Source organism: Pseudophryne corroboree, chromosome 5 (assembly GCF_028390025.1).
Source record: "Pseudophryne corroboree isolate aPseCor3 chromosome 5, aPseCor3.hap2, whole genome shotgun sequence".
Lineage (NCBI taxonomy): Eukaryota > Metazoa > Chordata > Amphibia > Anura > Myobatrachidae > Pseudophryne > Pseudophryne corroboree.
In genome coordinates this window covers 444,003,584-444,021,827 of record NC_086448.1, presented here as the reverse complement: position 1 = coordinate 444,021,827, position 18,244 = coordinate 444,003,584, and the positions used below count along the sequence as shown (strand labels likewise).

The 18,244-nt window shown below is 44.1% G+C and overlaps 1 protein-coding gene across 2 annotated transcripts in view; it reads right to left on the bottom strand.

The window, feature by feature from the left end:
* The window catches only part of LOC134927842 (uncharacterized), a 457,379-nt gene that overhangs the window by 284,418 nt on the left and 154,717 nt on the right, over positions 1 to 18,244 (bottom strand). For both annotated transcript variants that reach the window (XM_063922900.1, XM_063922899.1), the window contains exon 5: positions 17,106 to 17,242. In XM_063922900.1, coding sequence (XP_063778970.1) covers positions 17,106 to 17,242 — 137 coding nt within the window. The remainder of the gene's footprint in view (positions 1 to 17,105; positions 17,243 to 18,244) is intronic.

Genomic DNA, 18,244 nt, shown 5'->3' with positions numbered 1-18,244 from the left:
AAACACAAGTTTTACATAAAGCAGGGCAAAGCTGCAGGAGAGTTTCTACTGTCAAGGTTCTATGCACTTTACGGTACACATACAATTCTATAGCAGGGCAAACTCAATTGAAATGGCTACCGCCTGTGACTCCTAGCTCCATGGAGGCACTCGGCTATGGAGCAAGTAACAGCACAGATTTGAAGCAATGCTGAAGGAGCGTCAGAATCCCCTAGCTAAAATACACAGGGGTGATAGGGATAAGCGAGGTCAATGCACATAACGATACACCGCAAAGTACCCCATGGTTTTGATTATGCCTTTTCTTTGAACACAGTATTTTCCACTGCCTCGCCCTACCCCCATCCCACTTTCGCCTTCCCCCCTGGGAGCCTGCAAAGTACATGCAGTAGACAGGGAGGGAGTTCCGATCAGGTTACAAGACATGTGCAACAGTATACTACTGTATGTAGGAAAATCCTCCACCTACTCTGATTTATGTGAAACCTGTGTGCAGCCTTTCATTGAATGTATAACAAAGAATAAAAAATAATAAAGTGAATGTCACGGGAACATAGAAAAAAAAGGTTGGCACTTTGGGACTCTCAGCGTGGGAGGTGGGAGCCTTCATCGCTAGGTTGGTATGGAAGGGGAGACAATTAGCTACCGGAGGGTATTAACCCCAAGTTTCTGTGACCCCCACAAGGCTCATGGCAAGCGTCGGAACCCATGGTGGGTCTGAATTAACGGGCCCATTATAGTCTATGGGAAAATGGGTCCACTTTGCATACTGATATCTCTGGTTCTGGGTGTCCCAGAGACTCAGGACTGGTACCATACAAAATAGGAGACTCTTGGCTATTGGGGCAGACCAACCACTAGTTTATGTGACACTGGAAAAGGAAACGGGAAGCAACCGTGTTTCGGGTCCCCTCCAGTTGTCCGCCTAGCTTGCACAGGATGCAGGGTTTCTGGCTAGATAGGAAACACTGTACAGAAATGCTAAGCATGGTAATTTGACATCCAGGAACATAGGGAGGAGTTTTTCTCTCTCTCCATTATACTTAGAAAAATTACACTTGCCACTGTACGTTACAAGCTGTTCGTGCTAATTAGTACACTAGTAGAACATACTGTACAGAGATACTAAGGACAGTGATTTGGCATCCACGAACTTAGGGACGAGCTTTAATCTCTCTCCATTGTAATCTTTCTAAGTATAATGGAGAGAGATAAAAGCTCCTCCCTAAGTTCCTGGGTGCCAAATTACAGTCTTTAGTATCTCTGTATTCTATGTTCTACTAGTGTACTAATTAGCATGAACAGCTTGTAACGTACAGTGGCAAGTTTAATATTTCTATGTATATTGGAGAGAGATAAAAGCTCCTCTGAAAGTTCCTAGATGCCAAATCACCATCCTTAGTATCTCTGTACAGTATGTTCTACTAGTGTACGAATTAGCACAAACGGCTATTAACGGAATGCCAAATCACCGAACTTAGTATCTCTGTACAGTATGTCCTATTAGGGTACTAATTAGCATGAACAGCTTGTAACGTACATGGCAGGTTTAATCTTTCTATGTATAATGGAGAGAGATAAAAGCTCCTCAGTAAGTTCCTGGATGCCAAATCACCGTACTTAGTATCTCTGTACAGTATGTTCTATTAGGGTACTAATTAGCTGTTCGTGCTAACTGGTACCCTAATAGAAAATACTATACAGAGATACTAAAGACGGTGATTTGGCAACCAGGAATTTACGGAGGAGAAAGATCAAACCAGCCACTGTATGTTACAAGCTGCTCGTGCTAATTAGTACACTAGAAGAACATGCTGTACAGAGATACTACGGACAGTGATTTGGCATCCACGAACTTAGGGAGGAGCTTTTCTCTCTCTCCATTATACTTGGAAAGATTACAATGGAGAGAGATAAAAGCTCCTCCCTAAGTTCCTGGATGCCAAATCACCGTCCTTAGTATCTCTGTACAGTATGTTCTACTAGTGTACTAATTAGCACGAACAGCATGTAACACACAGTGGCAATTTTAATCTTTCTATCTATAATAGAGAGATAAAAGCTTCTCCCTAAGTTCCTGGTTGCCAAATCACCAAACTTAGTATCTCTGCATAGTATTTTCTATTAGGGTACTAATTAGCACAAACAGCTAATTAGTACCCTAATAGAACATACTGTACAGAGATACTAAGTACGGTGATTTGGCATCCAGGAACTTACTGAGGAGCTTTTATCTCTCTCCATTATACATAGAAAGATTAAACTTGCCGCTGTACGTTACAAGCTGTTCGTGCTAATTAGTACACTAGTAAAACATACTGTACAGAGATACTAAGGACGGTGATTTGGCATCCAGGAACTTACTGAGGAGCTTTTATCTCTCTCCATTATACATAGAAAGATTAAACTTGCCGCTGTACTTTACAAGCTGTTCTTGCTAATTAGTACCCTAATAGAACATACTGTACAGAGATACTAAGGATGGTGATTTGGCATCTAGGAACTTCCAGAGGAGCTGTTATCTCTCTCCATTATACATAGAAAGATTAAACTTGCAACTGTACGTTACAAGCTGTTCGTGCTAATTAATACACTAGAAGAACATACTGGGGACTCAGACTCATACAGTACTTGCATTTCAAAAGCACAGTATTTTCCACCGCCTCCCGCTTGCCCATCGCCCTTCCCCCCTGGGATCCTGCACAGGTCATGCAGTAGAAAGGGAGGGAGTTATTCACATAAACTAGGGCAAAGCTGCAGGAGCAGTTGTACTGTTTAGGGTCTATGCACCATATGGTATACATACAATTCTGTAGCAGGGCAGACTTAATTGAAATGGCTACCGCCTGTGACTCCTCGTCTAATGGAGGCCCTCGGCTATGGAGCAAGTAACAGCACATATTTGGTAGGTCACGGGGCAATGCTGAAGGTGCGTCAGAATCCCCTAGCTAAAATACACAGGGGTGATAGGGATAAGTGAGGTCTTTGCGCATAACGATACACCGCAAAGTTCCCCATGGTTTTGATTATGCCTTTTCTTTGAACACGGTATTTTCCACTGCCTCACCCTACCCCCATCCCTCTTTCCCCTTCCCCCCTGGGAGCCTGCAAAGTACATGCAGTAGACAGGGAGGGAGTTCCGATCAGGTTACAAGACATGTGCAACAGTATACTACTGTATGTAGGAAAATCGCCCGCCCACACTGATTTATGTGAAACCTGTGTGCACCCGTCCATTGAATGTATAACAAAGAAAAATAATAATAATAATAAAGTGAATGTTACAGGAACACATTAAAAAAAGGTTGGCACTTCCTTCCCATTGGTGTTGGTTTATGCCTTAGGGGACTCGGACGTTAATACTTGTATTTCAAAAGCACAGTGTTTTCCACCGCCTCTCCCTACCCCATCGCCCTTCCCCCCTGGGAGCCTGCACAGGTCATGCAGTGGACAGGGAGGGAGTTCAGGTCAGGTACAATACACAAATGCTGACGATCTACAGTACTGTGTTGCTCAGTTAGTTGCGTCGGAATACACTAATTTATACTCATTACCGCTGTGTATTTGTATATAGCGGAATAAATTGCTGCTGCAGATTTACTTTGATTTATGTGAAACCTGTGTGCACCCTTTCATTGAATGTACAACAAAGAAAAAAAATAATAAAGTGAATGTCACGGGAACATAGAAAAAAAAAGGTTGGCACTTTGTGACTCTCAGCATGGGAGGTGGGAGCCTTCATCACTAGGTTGGTATGGTAGGGGAGACAATTAGCTACCGGAGGGTACCAACCCCAAGTTTCTGTGACCCCCACAAGGCTCATGGCAAGCGTCGGAACCTATGGTGGGTCTGAATTAACAGTCCCATTATAGTCTATGGGAAAATGGGTCCACTTTGCATACTGATATCTCTAGTTCTGGGTGTACCAGAGACTCAGGACTTGTACCATACAAAAGAGGAGACTCTTGGCTTTCGGGGCAGACCAACCACTAGTTTATGTGACACTGGGAAGGGAAACGGGAAGCAACCGTGTTTCGGGTCCCCTCCAGTTGTCCGCCTAGCTTGCACAGGATACAGGGTTTCTGGCTAGATAGGAAATACTGTACAGAAATGCTAAGCATGGTAATTTGACATCCAGGAACATAGGGAGGAGTTTTTATCTCACTCCATTATACTTAGAAAAATTACACTTGCCACTGTACGTTACAAGCTGTTTGTGCTAATTAGCACACTAGTAGAACATACTGTACAGAGATACTAAGTACAGTGATTTGGCATCCACAAATTTAGGGAGGAGCTTTAATCTCTCTCCATTGTAATCTAAGTATAATGGAGAGAGATAAAAGCTCCTCCCTAAATTCCTGGATGCCAAATTACTGTCCTTAGTATCTCTGTACTCTATGTTCTACTAGTGTACTAATTAGCTGTTTGTGCTAATTAGTACCCTAATAGAAAATACTATGCAAAGATACTAAGGATGGTGATTTGGCAACCAGGAACTTAGGGAGGAGCTTTTATCTCTCTATATTATACATAAAAAGATTACAATTGCCACTGTACGTTACAAGCTGTTCGTGCTAATTAGTACACTAGTATAATATACTGTACACAGATACTAAGGACAGTGATTTGTCATCCACGAATTTAGGGAGGAACTTTAATCTCTCCATTGTCATCTTTCTTAGTATAATGGAGAGAGATAAAAGCTCCTCCCTAAATTCCTGGATGCCAAATTACTGTCCTTAGTATCTCTGTACTCTATGTTCTACTAGTGTACTAATTAGCACGAACAGCTTGTAACAGAGTGGCAAGTTTAATCTTTCTATGTATAATGGAGATAAAAGCTCCTCTGAAAGTTCCTAGATGCCAAATCACCATCCTTAGTATCTCTGTATAGTATGTTCTACTAGTGTACTAATTAGCATGAACAGCTGTTTTACCGGATGCCAAATCACCGTACTTAGTATCTCTGTACAGTATGTTCTATTAGGGTACTAATTAGCTGTTTGTGCTTGTTCACGGGAACACATTAAAAAAAAAAAAGGTTGGCAATTCCTTCCAATTGGTGTTGGTTTATGCCTTAGGGGACTCAGACGCTCGCATTTGTAAAGCACGGTATTTTCCACCGCCTCCTGCTAGCCCATCGCCCTTCCCCCCTGGGAGCCTGCACAGATCATGCAGTGGACAGGGAGGGAATTCAGGTCCTGTGCAATACACAAACGCCGAAGATCTACAGTACTGTTTTGCTCACTCAGAATACACTCATTTCTACTCATTACCGCTGTGTAGATGCATTTAGTGTAAAGAATCGCTCCTGCAGATCTACTCTGATTTATGTGAAACTTGTGTGCATCCTTCCATTGGATGTATTAGAGAGAGAAAAATAAGAATTTACTTACCGATAATTCTATTTCTCATAGTCCGTAGTGGATGCTGGGGACTCCGTAAGGACCATGGGGAATAGCGGCTCCGCAGGAGACTGGGCACATCTAAAGAAAGCTTTAGGACTAACTGGTGTGCACTGGCTCTTCCCCCTATGACCCTCCTCCAAGCCTCAGTTAGGATACTGTGCCCGGACGAGCGTACACAATAAGGAAGGATTTTGAATCCCGGGTAAGACTCATACCAGCCACACCAATCACACCGTATAACTTGTGATCTGAACCCAGTTAACAGTATGATAACAGAGGAGCCTCTGAAAAGATGGCTCCCAACAATAATAACCCGATTTTTGTAACAATAACTATGTACAAGTATTGCAGACAATCCGCACTTGGGATGGGCGCCCAGCATCCACTACGGACTATGAGAAATAGAATTATCGGTAAGTAAATTCTTATTTTCTCTAACGTCCTAAGTGGATGCTGGGGACTCCGTAAGGACCATGGGGATTATACCAAAGCTCCCAAACGGGCGGGAGAGTGCGGATGACTCTGCAGCACCGAATGAGAGAACTCAAGGTCCTCCTCAGCCAGGGTATCAAATTTGTAGAATTTAGCAAACGTGTTTGCCCCTGACCAAGTAGCTGCTCGGCAAAGTTGTAAAGCCGAGACCCCTCGGGCAGCCGCCCAAGATGAGCCCACTTTCCTTGTGGAACGGGCTTTAACAGATTTTAGCTGTGGCAGGCCTGCCACAGAATGTGCAAGCTGAATTGTACTACAAATCCAACGAGCAATAGTCTGCTTAGAAGCAGGAGCACCCAGCTTGTTGGGTGCATACAGGATAAACAGCGAGTCAGATTTCCTGACTCCAGCCGTCCTGGAAATATTTTCAGGGCCCTGACAACATCCAGCAACTTGGATTCCTCCAAGTCCCTAGTAGCCGCAGGCACCACAATAGGTTGGTTCAGGTGAAAACGCTGGAACCACCTTAGGGAGAAACTGAGGACGAGTCCTCAATTCCGCCCTGTCCGAATGGAAAATCAGATAAGGGCTTTTACAGGATAAAGCCGCCAATTCTGACACGCGCCTGGCCCAGGCCAGGGCCAACAGCATGACCACTTTCCATGTGAGATATTTTAACTCCACAGATTTAAGTGGTTCAAACCAATGTGACTTTTGGAACCCAAACTACATTGAGATTCCAAATTGCCACTGGAGGCACAAAAGGAGGCTGTATATGCAGTACCCCTTTTACAAACGTCTAAACTTCAGGGACTGAAGCTAGTTCTTTTTTGGAAGAAAATTGACAGGGCCGAAATCTAAACCTTAATGGACCCCAATTTCAGGCCCATAGACACTCCTGTTTGCAGGAAATGTAGGAATCGACCCAGTTGAATTTCCTCCGTCGGGCCTTACTGGCCTCGCACTACGCAACATATTTTCGCCAATTGCGGTGATAATGTTTTTGCGGTTACATCCTTCCTGGCTTTAGATCAGGATATGGATGACTTCATCCGGAATGCCTTTTTTCCTTCAGGATCCGGTGTTCAACCGGCATGCCGTCAAACGCAGCCGCGGTAAGTCTTGGAACAGACAGGGTCCTTGCTGGAGCAGGTCCCTTCTTAGAGGTAGAGGCCACGGATCCTCTGTGAGCATCTCTTGAAGTTCCGGTTACCAAGTCCCTCTTGGCCAATCCGGAGCCACGAATATAGTGCTTTCTCCTCTCCATCTTATCAATCTCAGTACCTTGGGTATGAGAGGCAGAGGAGGGAACACATACACTGACTGGTACACCCACAGTGTTACCAGAGCGTCTACAACTATTGCCTGAGGGTCTCTTGACCTGGCGCAATACCTGTCGAGTTTTTTAATCATGTGGACGACTTCTGGGTGAAGTCCCCACTCTCCCGGGTGGAGGTCGTGCTGAGGAAGTCTGCTTCCCAGTTGTCCACTCCCGGAATGAATACTGTTGACAGTGCTATCACATGATTTTCCGCCCAGCGAAGAATCCCTGCAGCTTCTGCCATTGCCCTCCTGCTTCTTGTGCCACCCTGTCTGTTTACGTGGGTGACTGCCATGATGTTGTCCGACTGGATCAACACCGGCTGACGTTGAAGCAGAGGTCTTGCTAAGCTTAGAGCATTGTAAATGGCCCTTAGCTTCAGGATATTTATGTGAAGTGATGTATCCAGGCTTGACCCTAAGCCCTGAATATTCCTTCCCTGTGTGACTGCTCCCCAGCCTCGCAGGCTGGCATCCGTGGTCACCAGGACCCAGTCCTGAATGCCGAATCTGCGGCCCTCTAGAAGATGAGCACTCTGCAACCACCACAGGATGGATACCCTTGTCCTTGGTGACAGGGTTATCCGCTGATGCATCTGAAAATGCGACCCGGACCATTTGTCCAGTAGGTTCCACTGGAAAGTTCTTGCGTGGAATCTAACGAATGGGATTGCTTCGTAGGAAGCCACCATTTTTACCCAGAACCATTGTGCATTGATGCACTGAGACTTGGTTCGGTTTTAGGAGGTTCCTGACTAGCTCAGATAACTCCCTTGCTTTCTCTTCCGGGAGAAACACCTTTTTTCTGGACTGTGTCCAGGAACATCCCTAGGAAACAGAAGACAAGTCGTCGGAACCAGCTGCGATGTTGGAATATTGAGAATCCAATCGTGCTGCCGCAACACTACCTGAGATAGTGCTACACCGACTTCCAACTGTTCCCTGGATCTTACCCTTATCAGGGAATCGTCCAAGTAAGGGATAACTAAAATTTCCTTCCTTCGAAGGGATATAATTTCGGCCATTACCTTGGTAAAGACCCGGGGGGGCCGTGGACCATCCCTACGGCAGCGTCTGAACTGATAGTGACAGTTCTGTACCATAACCTGAGGTACCCTTGGTGAGAAGGGTAAATTTTGACATGAGGGTAAGCATCCTTGATGTCCCGAGACATCATGTAGTCCCCTTCTTCCAGGTTCGCAATCACTGCTCTGAGTGACTCAATCTTGAATTTGAACCTCTGTATGTAAGTGTTCAAAGATTTTAGATTTTAGATTTAGAATCGGTCTCACCGAGCCGTCTGGCTTCGGTACCACAATAGTGTGGAATAATACCCCGTTCCCTGTTGCAGGAGGGGTACCTTGATTATCACCTGCTGGGAATACAGCTTGTGAATGGCTTCCAAAACTGCCTCCCTGTCAGAGGGAGACGTCGGTAAAGCCGACTTTTGGAAACGGCGAGGGGGGGACGTCTCGAATTCCAATATGTACCCTTGAGATATTACCTGAAGGATCCAGGGGTCTACTTGCGAGTGAGCCCACTGCGCACTGAAATTCATTGAGAACGGGCCCCCACCGTGCCTGAGCTTGTAAGGCCCTAGCGTCATACTGAGGGCTTGGCAGAGGCGGGAAAGGGTTTCTGTTCCTGGGAACTGGCTAATCTCTTCAGCCTTTTTCCTCTCCCTCTGTCACGAGCGGAAAAGAGGAACCTTTTGTCCGCTTGCCAACAAAGGACTGCGCCTGATAATACGGCGTCTTATTTTGAGAGGCGACCTGGGGTACAAACGTGGATTTCCCAGTTGTTGCCGTGGCCACCAGGTCTAAAAGACCGACCCCAAATGTCCCTTTTCAAAGGCAATACTTCCAAATGCCGTTTGGAATCCGCATCACCTGACCATTTTACTGGTAGAATTGGACAACGCACTTATACTTGATGCCAGTCGGCAAATATTCCGCTGTGCATCATGCATATATAGAAATGCATCTTTTAAATGCTCTATAGGCAATAATATACTATCCTTATCTAGGATATCAATATTTCCAGTCAGGGAATCCGACCATGCCAACCCAGCACTGCACCTCCAGGCTGAGGCGATTGCTGGTCGCAGTATAACACCAGTATGTGTGTGAATACATTTTTGGATACCCTCCTGTTTTCTATCAGCAGGATCCTTAAGGGCGGCCATCTCATGAGAGGGTAGAGCCCTTGTTCTTACAAGCGTGTGAGCGCCTTATCCCCCCTAGGGGGTGTTTCCCAACGCACCCTAACCTCTGGCGGGAAAGGGTATACACCAATACTTTTTAAGAAATTATCAATTGTTATCGGGGGGAAACCCACGCATCATCACACACCTCATTTTATTTCTCAGATTCAGGAAAACTACAGGTAGTTTTTCCCTCACCGAACATAATACCCCTTTTTGGTGGTACTCGTATTATCAGAAATGTATAAAACATTTTCCATTGTCTCAATCATGTAACGTGTGGCCCTACTGGAAATCACGGTTGTCTCTTCACCGTCGACACAGGAGTCAGTATCCGTGTCGGCGTCTGTATCTGCCATCTGAGGTAACGGGCGCTTTAGAGCCCCTGACGGCCTATGAGACGTCTGGACAGGCACAAGCTGAGTAGCCGGCTGTCTCATGTCAACCACTGTTTTTTTATACAGAGCTGACACTGTCACGGAATTTTCAACAGTACATCCACTCAGGTGTCGACCCCCTAGGTGGTGACATCACTGTTACAGACACTCTGCTCCGTCTCCACATCATTTTTCTCCTCATACATGTCGACACAAACGTACCGACACACAGCACACACACAGGGAATGCTCTGATAGAGGACAGGACCCCACTAGCCCTTTGGGGAGACAGAGGGAGAGTATGCCAGCACACACCAGAGCGCTATATATATATATATAAAGGGATAACCTTATATAAGTGTTTTTCCCCTTATAGCTGCTTTAATACTGCGCCTAATTAGTGCCCCCCTCTCTTTTTTTTAACCCTTTCTGTAGTGTAGTGACTGCAGGGAAGAGCCAGGGAGCTTCCCTCCAACTGAGCTGTGAGGGAAAATGGCGCCAGTGTGCTGAGGAGATAGGCTCCGCCCCCTTTTCGGCGGCCTTATCTCCCGTTTTTCTGTATATTCTGGCAGGGGTTAAATGCATCCATATAGCCCAGGAGCTATATGTGATGTATTTTTTGCCATGTAAGGTATTTTTATGTTTTATTGCGTCTCAGGGCGCCCCCCCCAGCGCCCTGCACCCTCAGTGACCGGAGTATGAAGTTTGCTGAGAGCAATGGCGCACAGCTGCAGTGCTGTGCGCTACCTTATTGAAGACAGGAACGTCTTCTGCCGCCGATTTTTCCGGACCTCTTCGCTCTTCTGGCTCTGTAAGGGGGCCGGCGGCGCGGCTCCGGGACCCATCCAGGCTGGGCCTGTGATCGTCCCTCTGGAGCTAATGTCCAGTAGCCAAGAAGCCCAATCCACTCTGCACGCAGGTGAGTTCGCTTCTTCTCCCCTTAGTCCCTCGATGCAGTGAGCCTGTTGCCAGCAGGTCTCACTGAAAATAACAAACCTAAACTAAAACTTTCACTAAGAAGCTCAGGAGAGCCCCTAGTGTGCACCCTTCTCGTCGGGCACAGAAATCTAACTGGGGCTTGGAGGAGGGTCATAGGGGGAGGAGCCAGTGCACACCAGTTAGTCCTAAAGCTTTCTTTAGATGTGCCCAGTCTCCTGCGGAGCCGCTATTCCCCATGGTCCTTACGGAGTCCCCAGCATCCACTTAGGACGTTAGAGAAAAAATATTAAAGTGAATGTCACGGGAACACATTAAAAAAAAAAAGGTTGTCACTTCCTTCCCATTGGTGTTGGTTTATGCCGTAGGGGACTCGGACGCTCATATAATTGCATTTCAAAGGCACGGTATTTTCCATCGTCTCCCCCTACCCCCATCGCCCTTCCCCCCTGGGAGCCTGCACAGATCATGCAGTAGACAGGGAGGGAATTCAGGTCCTGTGCAATACACAAACGCCGAAGATCTACTGTACTGTTTTGCTCAATTTGTTGCATCAGAATACACTCATTTCTACTCATTGCCGCTATGTAGTTGCATTTAGCGTAAAGAATCGCTCCTGCAGATGTACTCTGATTTATATGTAACTTGTGTGCACCTTTCCATTGACTGTCTTACAATGAAAATAAAATAATACAGTATATTATTACAATTAAAAAAAAAAAAGGCACATCAGGTCTCGAACCCTGGACCCCCAGTGTGGGAGGTGGGAGCATTCATCGCTAGCCCACAACGCCTCATGAGAGATTCCCAATTTCATGTGTAAAAGTACAGCAAACAGCGCCCGGCCCCCTCCCCATTGGTGTTGGTTTATGCCTTAGGGGACTCAGACGCTCGCATTTGTAAAGCACGGTATTTTCCATTGCCTCCCGCTAGCCCACCATTCCCATTATGCCTTAGGGAACTCAGACGCTCATGTACTGTACATGTATTTTAAAAGCAGTGTAGGTCACCATCTTTTTCCACCGCCTCCCGTTACGCCTACAGTATTAACATTACAGTCGTCACTGACCAACTGCCAGAGCTGTAGATCAATCCGCCACTATACTGTACGATCGAAAGTACTGGATTAGTGGAGCATTAGCCACCCAGTGGTGGAGATGTGTAATGCATGCTGAGTATCTAGAATCGCCTCAACGCGCCTGCCTGTGATTAAACTCAGCTATCGCCTTAGCGTGACTAAACGTCGGTCTTGGCGGAGAATCGGTCAAGATAAAGGTGGCTACATCTGTATATTGTATTGGTAATAGTTTTAGTTTATTAGTTAAGAGTGGCAGTTATTAATGACTGCCAAAGGGTAGACTGTCGAAGTCGGAAAATATTACAGTACACACATTACGTACAAACTCCACACAGATGGCCTCCATGGCGTACTTGTTCTGCCGTGTGTGCGCATATTCGCAAGTTGCGTATGACGGCTCACGCAGTCCTGCATATTAGCGCGTGGTATGAGTAATTACGGTAGCATTTGTATTTGCATGGAAAAGCCACAAAGACATCTCATATTTAATCCACAAATGTACACATAGCCTATACGCACTAAATCCGCAAGTTAAACTTGTTTAAAAGGTACAACAACAAAGGGATTCACCTTTACAGGATATGAGGGGACAGCATTAAGTTATGAGGTGGTGTTTGGTATCCAACTGTAGTGTATTTTAAGGGCAACATTCCGGTAGCAGTTTGCAGAAGATAGCACGCTCCTGCGCATAATTATGCGCAGGAACAGGATATTAATATTATACTGTGTTTACTGTACTCTGATATTCGGTGGGAACCAAGTGGAGACCAACTGCAAGCACACCTGGACCAGACATCGCTCACCTATTCAAACCAACCTCTGACCCCTCCTGTACTGTAAATTACAAGCCCTTTGACCTATAGATGAAGAGGGATCGGTATGAAATAAATGCAATCAAAATGCCGACGGTCGAAATCCCGACACCAATTGACCAATGGTTAAAATCCCGACACCAATTGACCAATGGTTAAAATCCCGACAAGGTCAAAATCCCGACATGGACAAAATACCGACATGCGTTTTTCGTTGTTTTTGAGTGTAAGTCGACATAGGTCGACATGGACACCATATGAGTGTACCGCGTCCCCTCGCATGGCTCGCTGCACTCACCATGCTTCAGGCACACTATTATATTCCCCCTCCAGGTCCACTGGGATGATAAAGTATGAAGAAGTTGGTTTCAATTAACAAAATCATGAAAAACTCATGTCAGTATTTTGGCCTGTTGGCATTTTACATTTCGGTATTTTGACCTTGTCGGTATTTAAAATGTCGGTATTTTGACCTTGTCGGTATTTTAAAAGTCAGTATTTTGTCCATGTCGGGATTTCGACCTTCAGCATTTTGATTGGAGGTAAATTGACTGCATCCCGATGAAGAGGTTACAGTTTCTATTGTATTGTGTTTTGACCAACTGTATAAAAGCCAAGCTGCCTAGCCGGTCATTCATCTCTCATTGATTGGAGCTTCTTTTCTGTTATTGCGATTGTATATCTGTTGTAACCCCTTTTCAGAAATTATATGTTGGTGGGTCGGTTCCCAACATCTTAAATACAATTGGTGTCGTGTCTCCTTCCTGCTAAAGTTTGAAGTATATTTCAGCCACACGTGTAGCTGAACAAAAAAGGAAGAATAGAGGTGGATGATTGCGCTGTAAGGATTTATGCAGGCCTGTGGGTAGTCTGGGAGTTCCCTACAAACTCCAAACGGTAAAAATGCACTAAAATTGGTAAAGTGACTCCTCCCACTTAGCGCTAATCCAATACTACACTTTTTGCAGGAACTTCTATTTTCTCAATAAAATGTAATGTACCGGCTTGATGTGAATAAAATATGAATTTTAATACTACACAATGATTAAAAGTGAAAAAGAAACAGAACCCAACATGGGAAACAGAGTCCTACCAAGATGATAATCAGAGCCGCAGGTGTTATGAATGCAAGGTATTTCCCAGGAACAATACCCTGCATGTGGCTCCGTCAGGCGTGTTCCCCAGTGGTCCCTTTCACAGTCAAGGATGTCCAGAAGCACAGGAAAGTACTGGAAAGCAGGTGCCGACGCGTTTCGGCACATCAAAGTCCCTTTTTCAAGGCTGTATGCTTCCAGTGTGTCTGGAGGGGTTCTTATACGGTCAAAAAATTGAACTTCCGGTCCGTCGTCCACCGGAACCGGAAGAGACCTCTGTTTGCGTTCCACCCGCAAAACCGTAAGTGGGGTGCGTTCCAATATGTCAATATTCACTCCCGAACAGAAAGCAAAACAGGAATAAACCAATGCCTGTGGTTCATAACAGTACCCCCTCCTTAAGGGTGGTCTCTGGACACCCCATAAAAGCCCAGGGGAACAGAAACAGAAGTATAACATAACATACATGGCAAGGTGCAAAACAGGAATGAGCCACTACCGTGGCTCATAACGGTACCGCCTCCCCCCCCACCCCCTTGAGGAGGGGTCAGAGAACCCCAAAGTCCAGGTTTTCCAAAACAAGGAATCCATAATCACATTCAATATCAGTTTTCATAAGCAGTCCTATACTGGCTCAATTAGGAATCTAAACTTTAGCAAAGCCAACTTTGACATGATGAAGGAAGCATTAAGGGACATTGAATGGGAAATTCTGTTTCAAGGAAAAAATTCTAGAGAGAAACAGGATGTATTAAAATCACTGCTAATTAATAATACTCATAAATTTATTCCCACCAGCAGCAAAAAAGGAATAAAAATCCCAAACCAAATGTGGTTTAACAAAATATAAAGGAATTAATGGACAAAAAAAGATGAGCATTAAAAAAATACAAATCTGAGGGGGATGCGGAGTCATTCCAGCACTATAAGGACTGTAACAAAATATGCAAAAAAGGAATAAGAGCGGCTAAAGTAGAAACTGGAAAACTAGTAACAAAGGAAAGCAAAGCGAACCCCCAAAAAATGTTTAAATACATCAACAGCAAGAGACTAAAGAAGGAGAGTATAGGCCCTTTAAAGGACAAGAGAGGAGTCTTAATCAAAAATGATAATCACATAGCAAACAAACTAAACAAGTTTTTTTTCAACGGTATTTACCAGAGAGGACCAAGTGCTGGGTCTATCAAAAAATCTCAACAAAGATAATGTCCCACTGCTAAATGCTTATTTATGTGAGGAGGTAGTCTGTGACCGATTAAAAAAGTTAAAGATTAATAAGTCAACTGGTCTAGATGGAATTCACCCGAGAGTTCTTATGGAGTTGCACGCTGAGCTACAAGACCTCTACTTTTGATCTTCATGGATTCGGTTAAATCGGGTATAGTTCCCAAAAACTGGCGTATAGCAGAGGTAGTGCCGATATTCAAAAAGGGGAGCAAAGCTGAACCAAGTAATTATAGACCAGTTAGTCTTACATCTATAGTGGGGAAAGTATTGGAAGGTATTCTAAGGGACAGTATTCAAAAGTTCCTGGAAGCAAATAAGGTCATTAAAAGGAACCAACATGGATTTGTGAAGGACAGATCATGTCAAACCAAATTACTTGGCTTTTATGAAACAGTAAGTGCGAACCTTGATCAGGGTAAAGAGGTGGATGTCATCTTTTTAGACTTTGCCAAAGCTTTCGACACTGTACCACACGTGTCTTATATACAAGCTACAGGAAATAGGGCTAGGGAGCACAATATGCACTTGGGTCAGTAATTGGTTAGATAATAGGGAGTAGCACGTTGTGATCAATGGATCATTTTCAAATTTGACTACAGTACCAAGTGGTGTGCCACAAGGGTCTGGACCACTTTTTTCAACATTTTTATCAACGACCTAACAGTAGGTCTAGAGAGCATGGTGTTAATTTTCGCAGATGATACCAAATTGTGTAAGGTTATAAATATGGAGGGGGATGTTGAGTCTCTTCAGAACGACTTAACTAAACTGGAAGCATGGGCAGCAAAATGGAGAATGAGATTCAACACAGACAAGTGTAAGGTAATGCAAAAATTACACCTACATACTAAATGGGGTAATACTAGGGGATTCTGTAGTGAAAAAAGACTTAAGGGTTCACATAGATAACAAATTAAGAAGCAGTACCCAAAGTAGGAGTGCAGCAAAGAAGGCTAATAAGATATTAGCATGCATAAAACAGGGAATTTATGCAAGGGACAATAGTATTATATTCCCATTATATAAATCACTAGTGAGGCCACATCTTGAATTTTGGGCACCATATTACAAAAAGGATATCCTGGAGCTATAAATGTTCAGAGGCGGGCGACCAAACTAATCAAGGGCATGGAGATGCTGGAATACGAGAAAAGGCTTGCAAGGCTAGGCATGTTTACATTGGAAAAGAGGAGACTAAGAGGGGATATGATCAACAGCTACAAATATATAAGGGGTCAATACACTGAGCTCGGGAGGGACCTATTTTCTATAAGATCAGCACAGAGGACACGTGGTCATCGCTTAGGTTAGAGGAGAGGAATTTCCACACATTGAGGCAAAAAGGTTTTTTCACAGTAAGGACAACACGCGTTTGGAATTCCCTGCCTGAGAGAGTAGTAACAACGGACTCAGTCAACACCTTTAAGAATGGGTTAGATAAATTCTTATTGGCTAAAGATATTCAGGGTTATGGTGCGTAGGCACGCATTATAGTTAATGTAACTAGTCCTAACTTGAAAATAACTAGTCCTATAATAAGACTGCATAGGAGACCACAAATAGGTTGAACTCGATGGACAATTGTCTTTTTTTCAACCTTAGTTATTATGTTACTATAACAAAAACTAGACATGCTGGTACACCAGACAACGGCAAGAAGACAGAAACAAGCTGTAGCTACAACTTGTAACACTATGTTACCACCAACCCAGGGCACCCCTGCAAGCACCCTGAGGCACCCTGGAGTAACATCTACTTTGCATGGCCATGATTCAGCCAGTCAACCATGAAGTGAAAAGGCTGAGATCTGTACACTAGTAGCCCTTTTAAAAAAAAAATTATGTCAGCATATACTAAATTACTTCTACACAGTTTAGGGTCAAAAAAATGCCTCGATCTCAGAAATCCCCCTTGGGGAAAGGTTGCCGGATGTGCCTTGGCACGGATCTTCATTTACTCTCTCTGCAAGGAGTGGTCTGCAACAATAAAAATGACTTCATCTAATTGCACAACATAGTGACTCATTCTATTTTCAAGGGGAGTTCTTTGATGCTTTACATCCAATATGAACCCAACTGGCGATTTTACAGATTTTATTAAAGAAAATTTACCACACCAGAGAACCTTCTTTTAATGAACACCTTGGGAATAGCTACCCATCTCATTAATAATGTATAAGCACAGCCAAGTAATAAAATGTAGAACCCACACTCACCAAGAAGGACGTTAAGTGATCTAAGCCAATAAGATGGTTCCTCATATCGCTGTCATTTCCCTTAAACTTGCATAAGTTACATTTAATAAGACATTCTGTTGAGTCCATCAACTTAAGTGCAACCAAATATTGCAGACCTAGAAAAGATAGAAGTAAATTTATATTTTATTTTAGAGCACCATGGGGATTATTAAATTAAAATATGAACTAATGGGATAGGTATCCATACAAAAAAAAAAGAACAACATTTTCTATAGACAGAGAAAGCAACCTATATTCACTACCTATAAGGAAGGGATACTACCATTATGATGACCATAGGTCTTGAAGATGAGCCCGGAATACATTATGCAAAAAAGAAAAGCATTTTGGAAAAGTAACCCAAAACAAAAGTACGCATATTCCACATTAACTACACCTATTAAGCTATTGAACATTGCAAACTATGACAGATTTATTTGAAAAAATAAATAATCGTTATAGTAGACTTAATGTTGATAACTATTTCTCCCAAGTCCACAGTATCCACAGGATTACACTGGGATATGAGGTAGCGACAGCAAATTAACAATAAAAAGCTTTTGGCCTCCCAGAATGCAACGGGCCAGTCTCCTATATCCCCGCCACCTGGCTCAGGCAAATCTGTTGTTTTCCAAAGCTCAAGGCAGGAGCATCATACAGAGCCCTAATCAAGCGAGAAGAACACACATGCACACCCTTCCGCACAAGAAGGAAGAGGTTAGTAGGTGAAAGAATCCTCAAATCAGGTAAGGTTGGGATCCCTGTGGATATTGTGGACTTAGGAGAAATAGAGTTATCAACGGTAAGTCTACCATAACGATTATTTCTCCTGCAGGGTCCACAGATTATCCACAGGATAACACTGGGATATCCCAAAGCAAATTTAGTGGTGGGGATGCTCCTGATTGGACAAGAAAATCCTTCGCCCTCAGCGTCCTGAGAGGCAAAGCTATCAAAGGCATAATGTCTAATGAATGTCTTAATGGAATACCATGTGGCTGCCTTACATACCCGTTCTGCTGCCCATGACAGACCTACCTTTCGAGTAGTGTCATTAGCAGGAATAGGGATATCAGCTTGAAAAATATGCTTCTGAAATGGTTATCCGAAGCCACCTC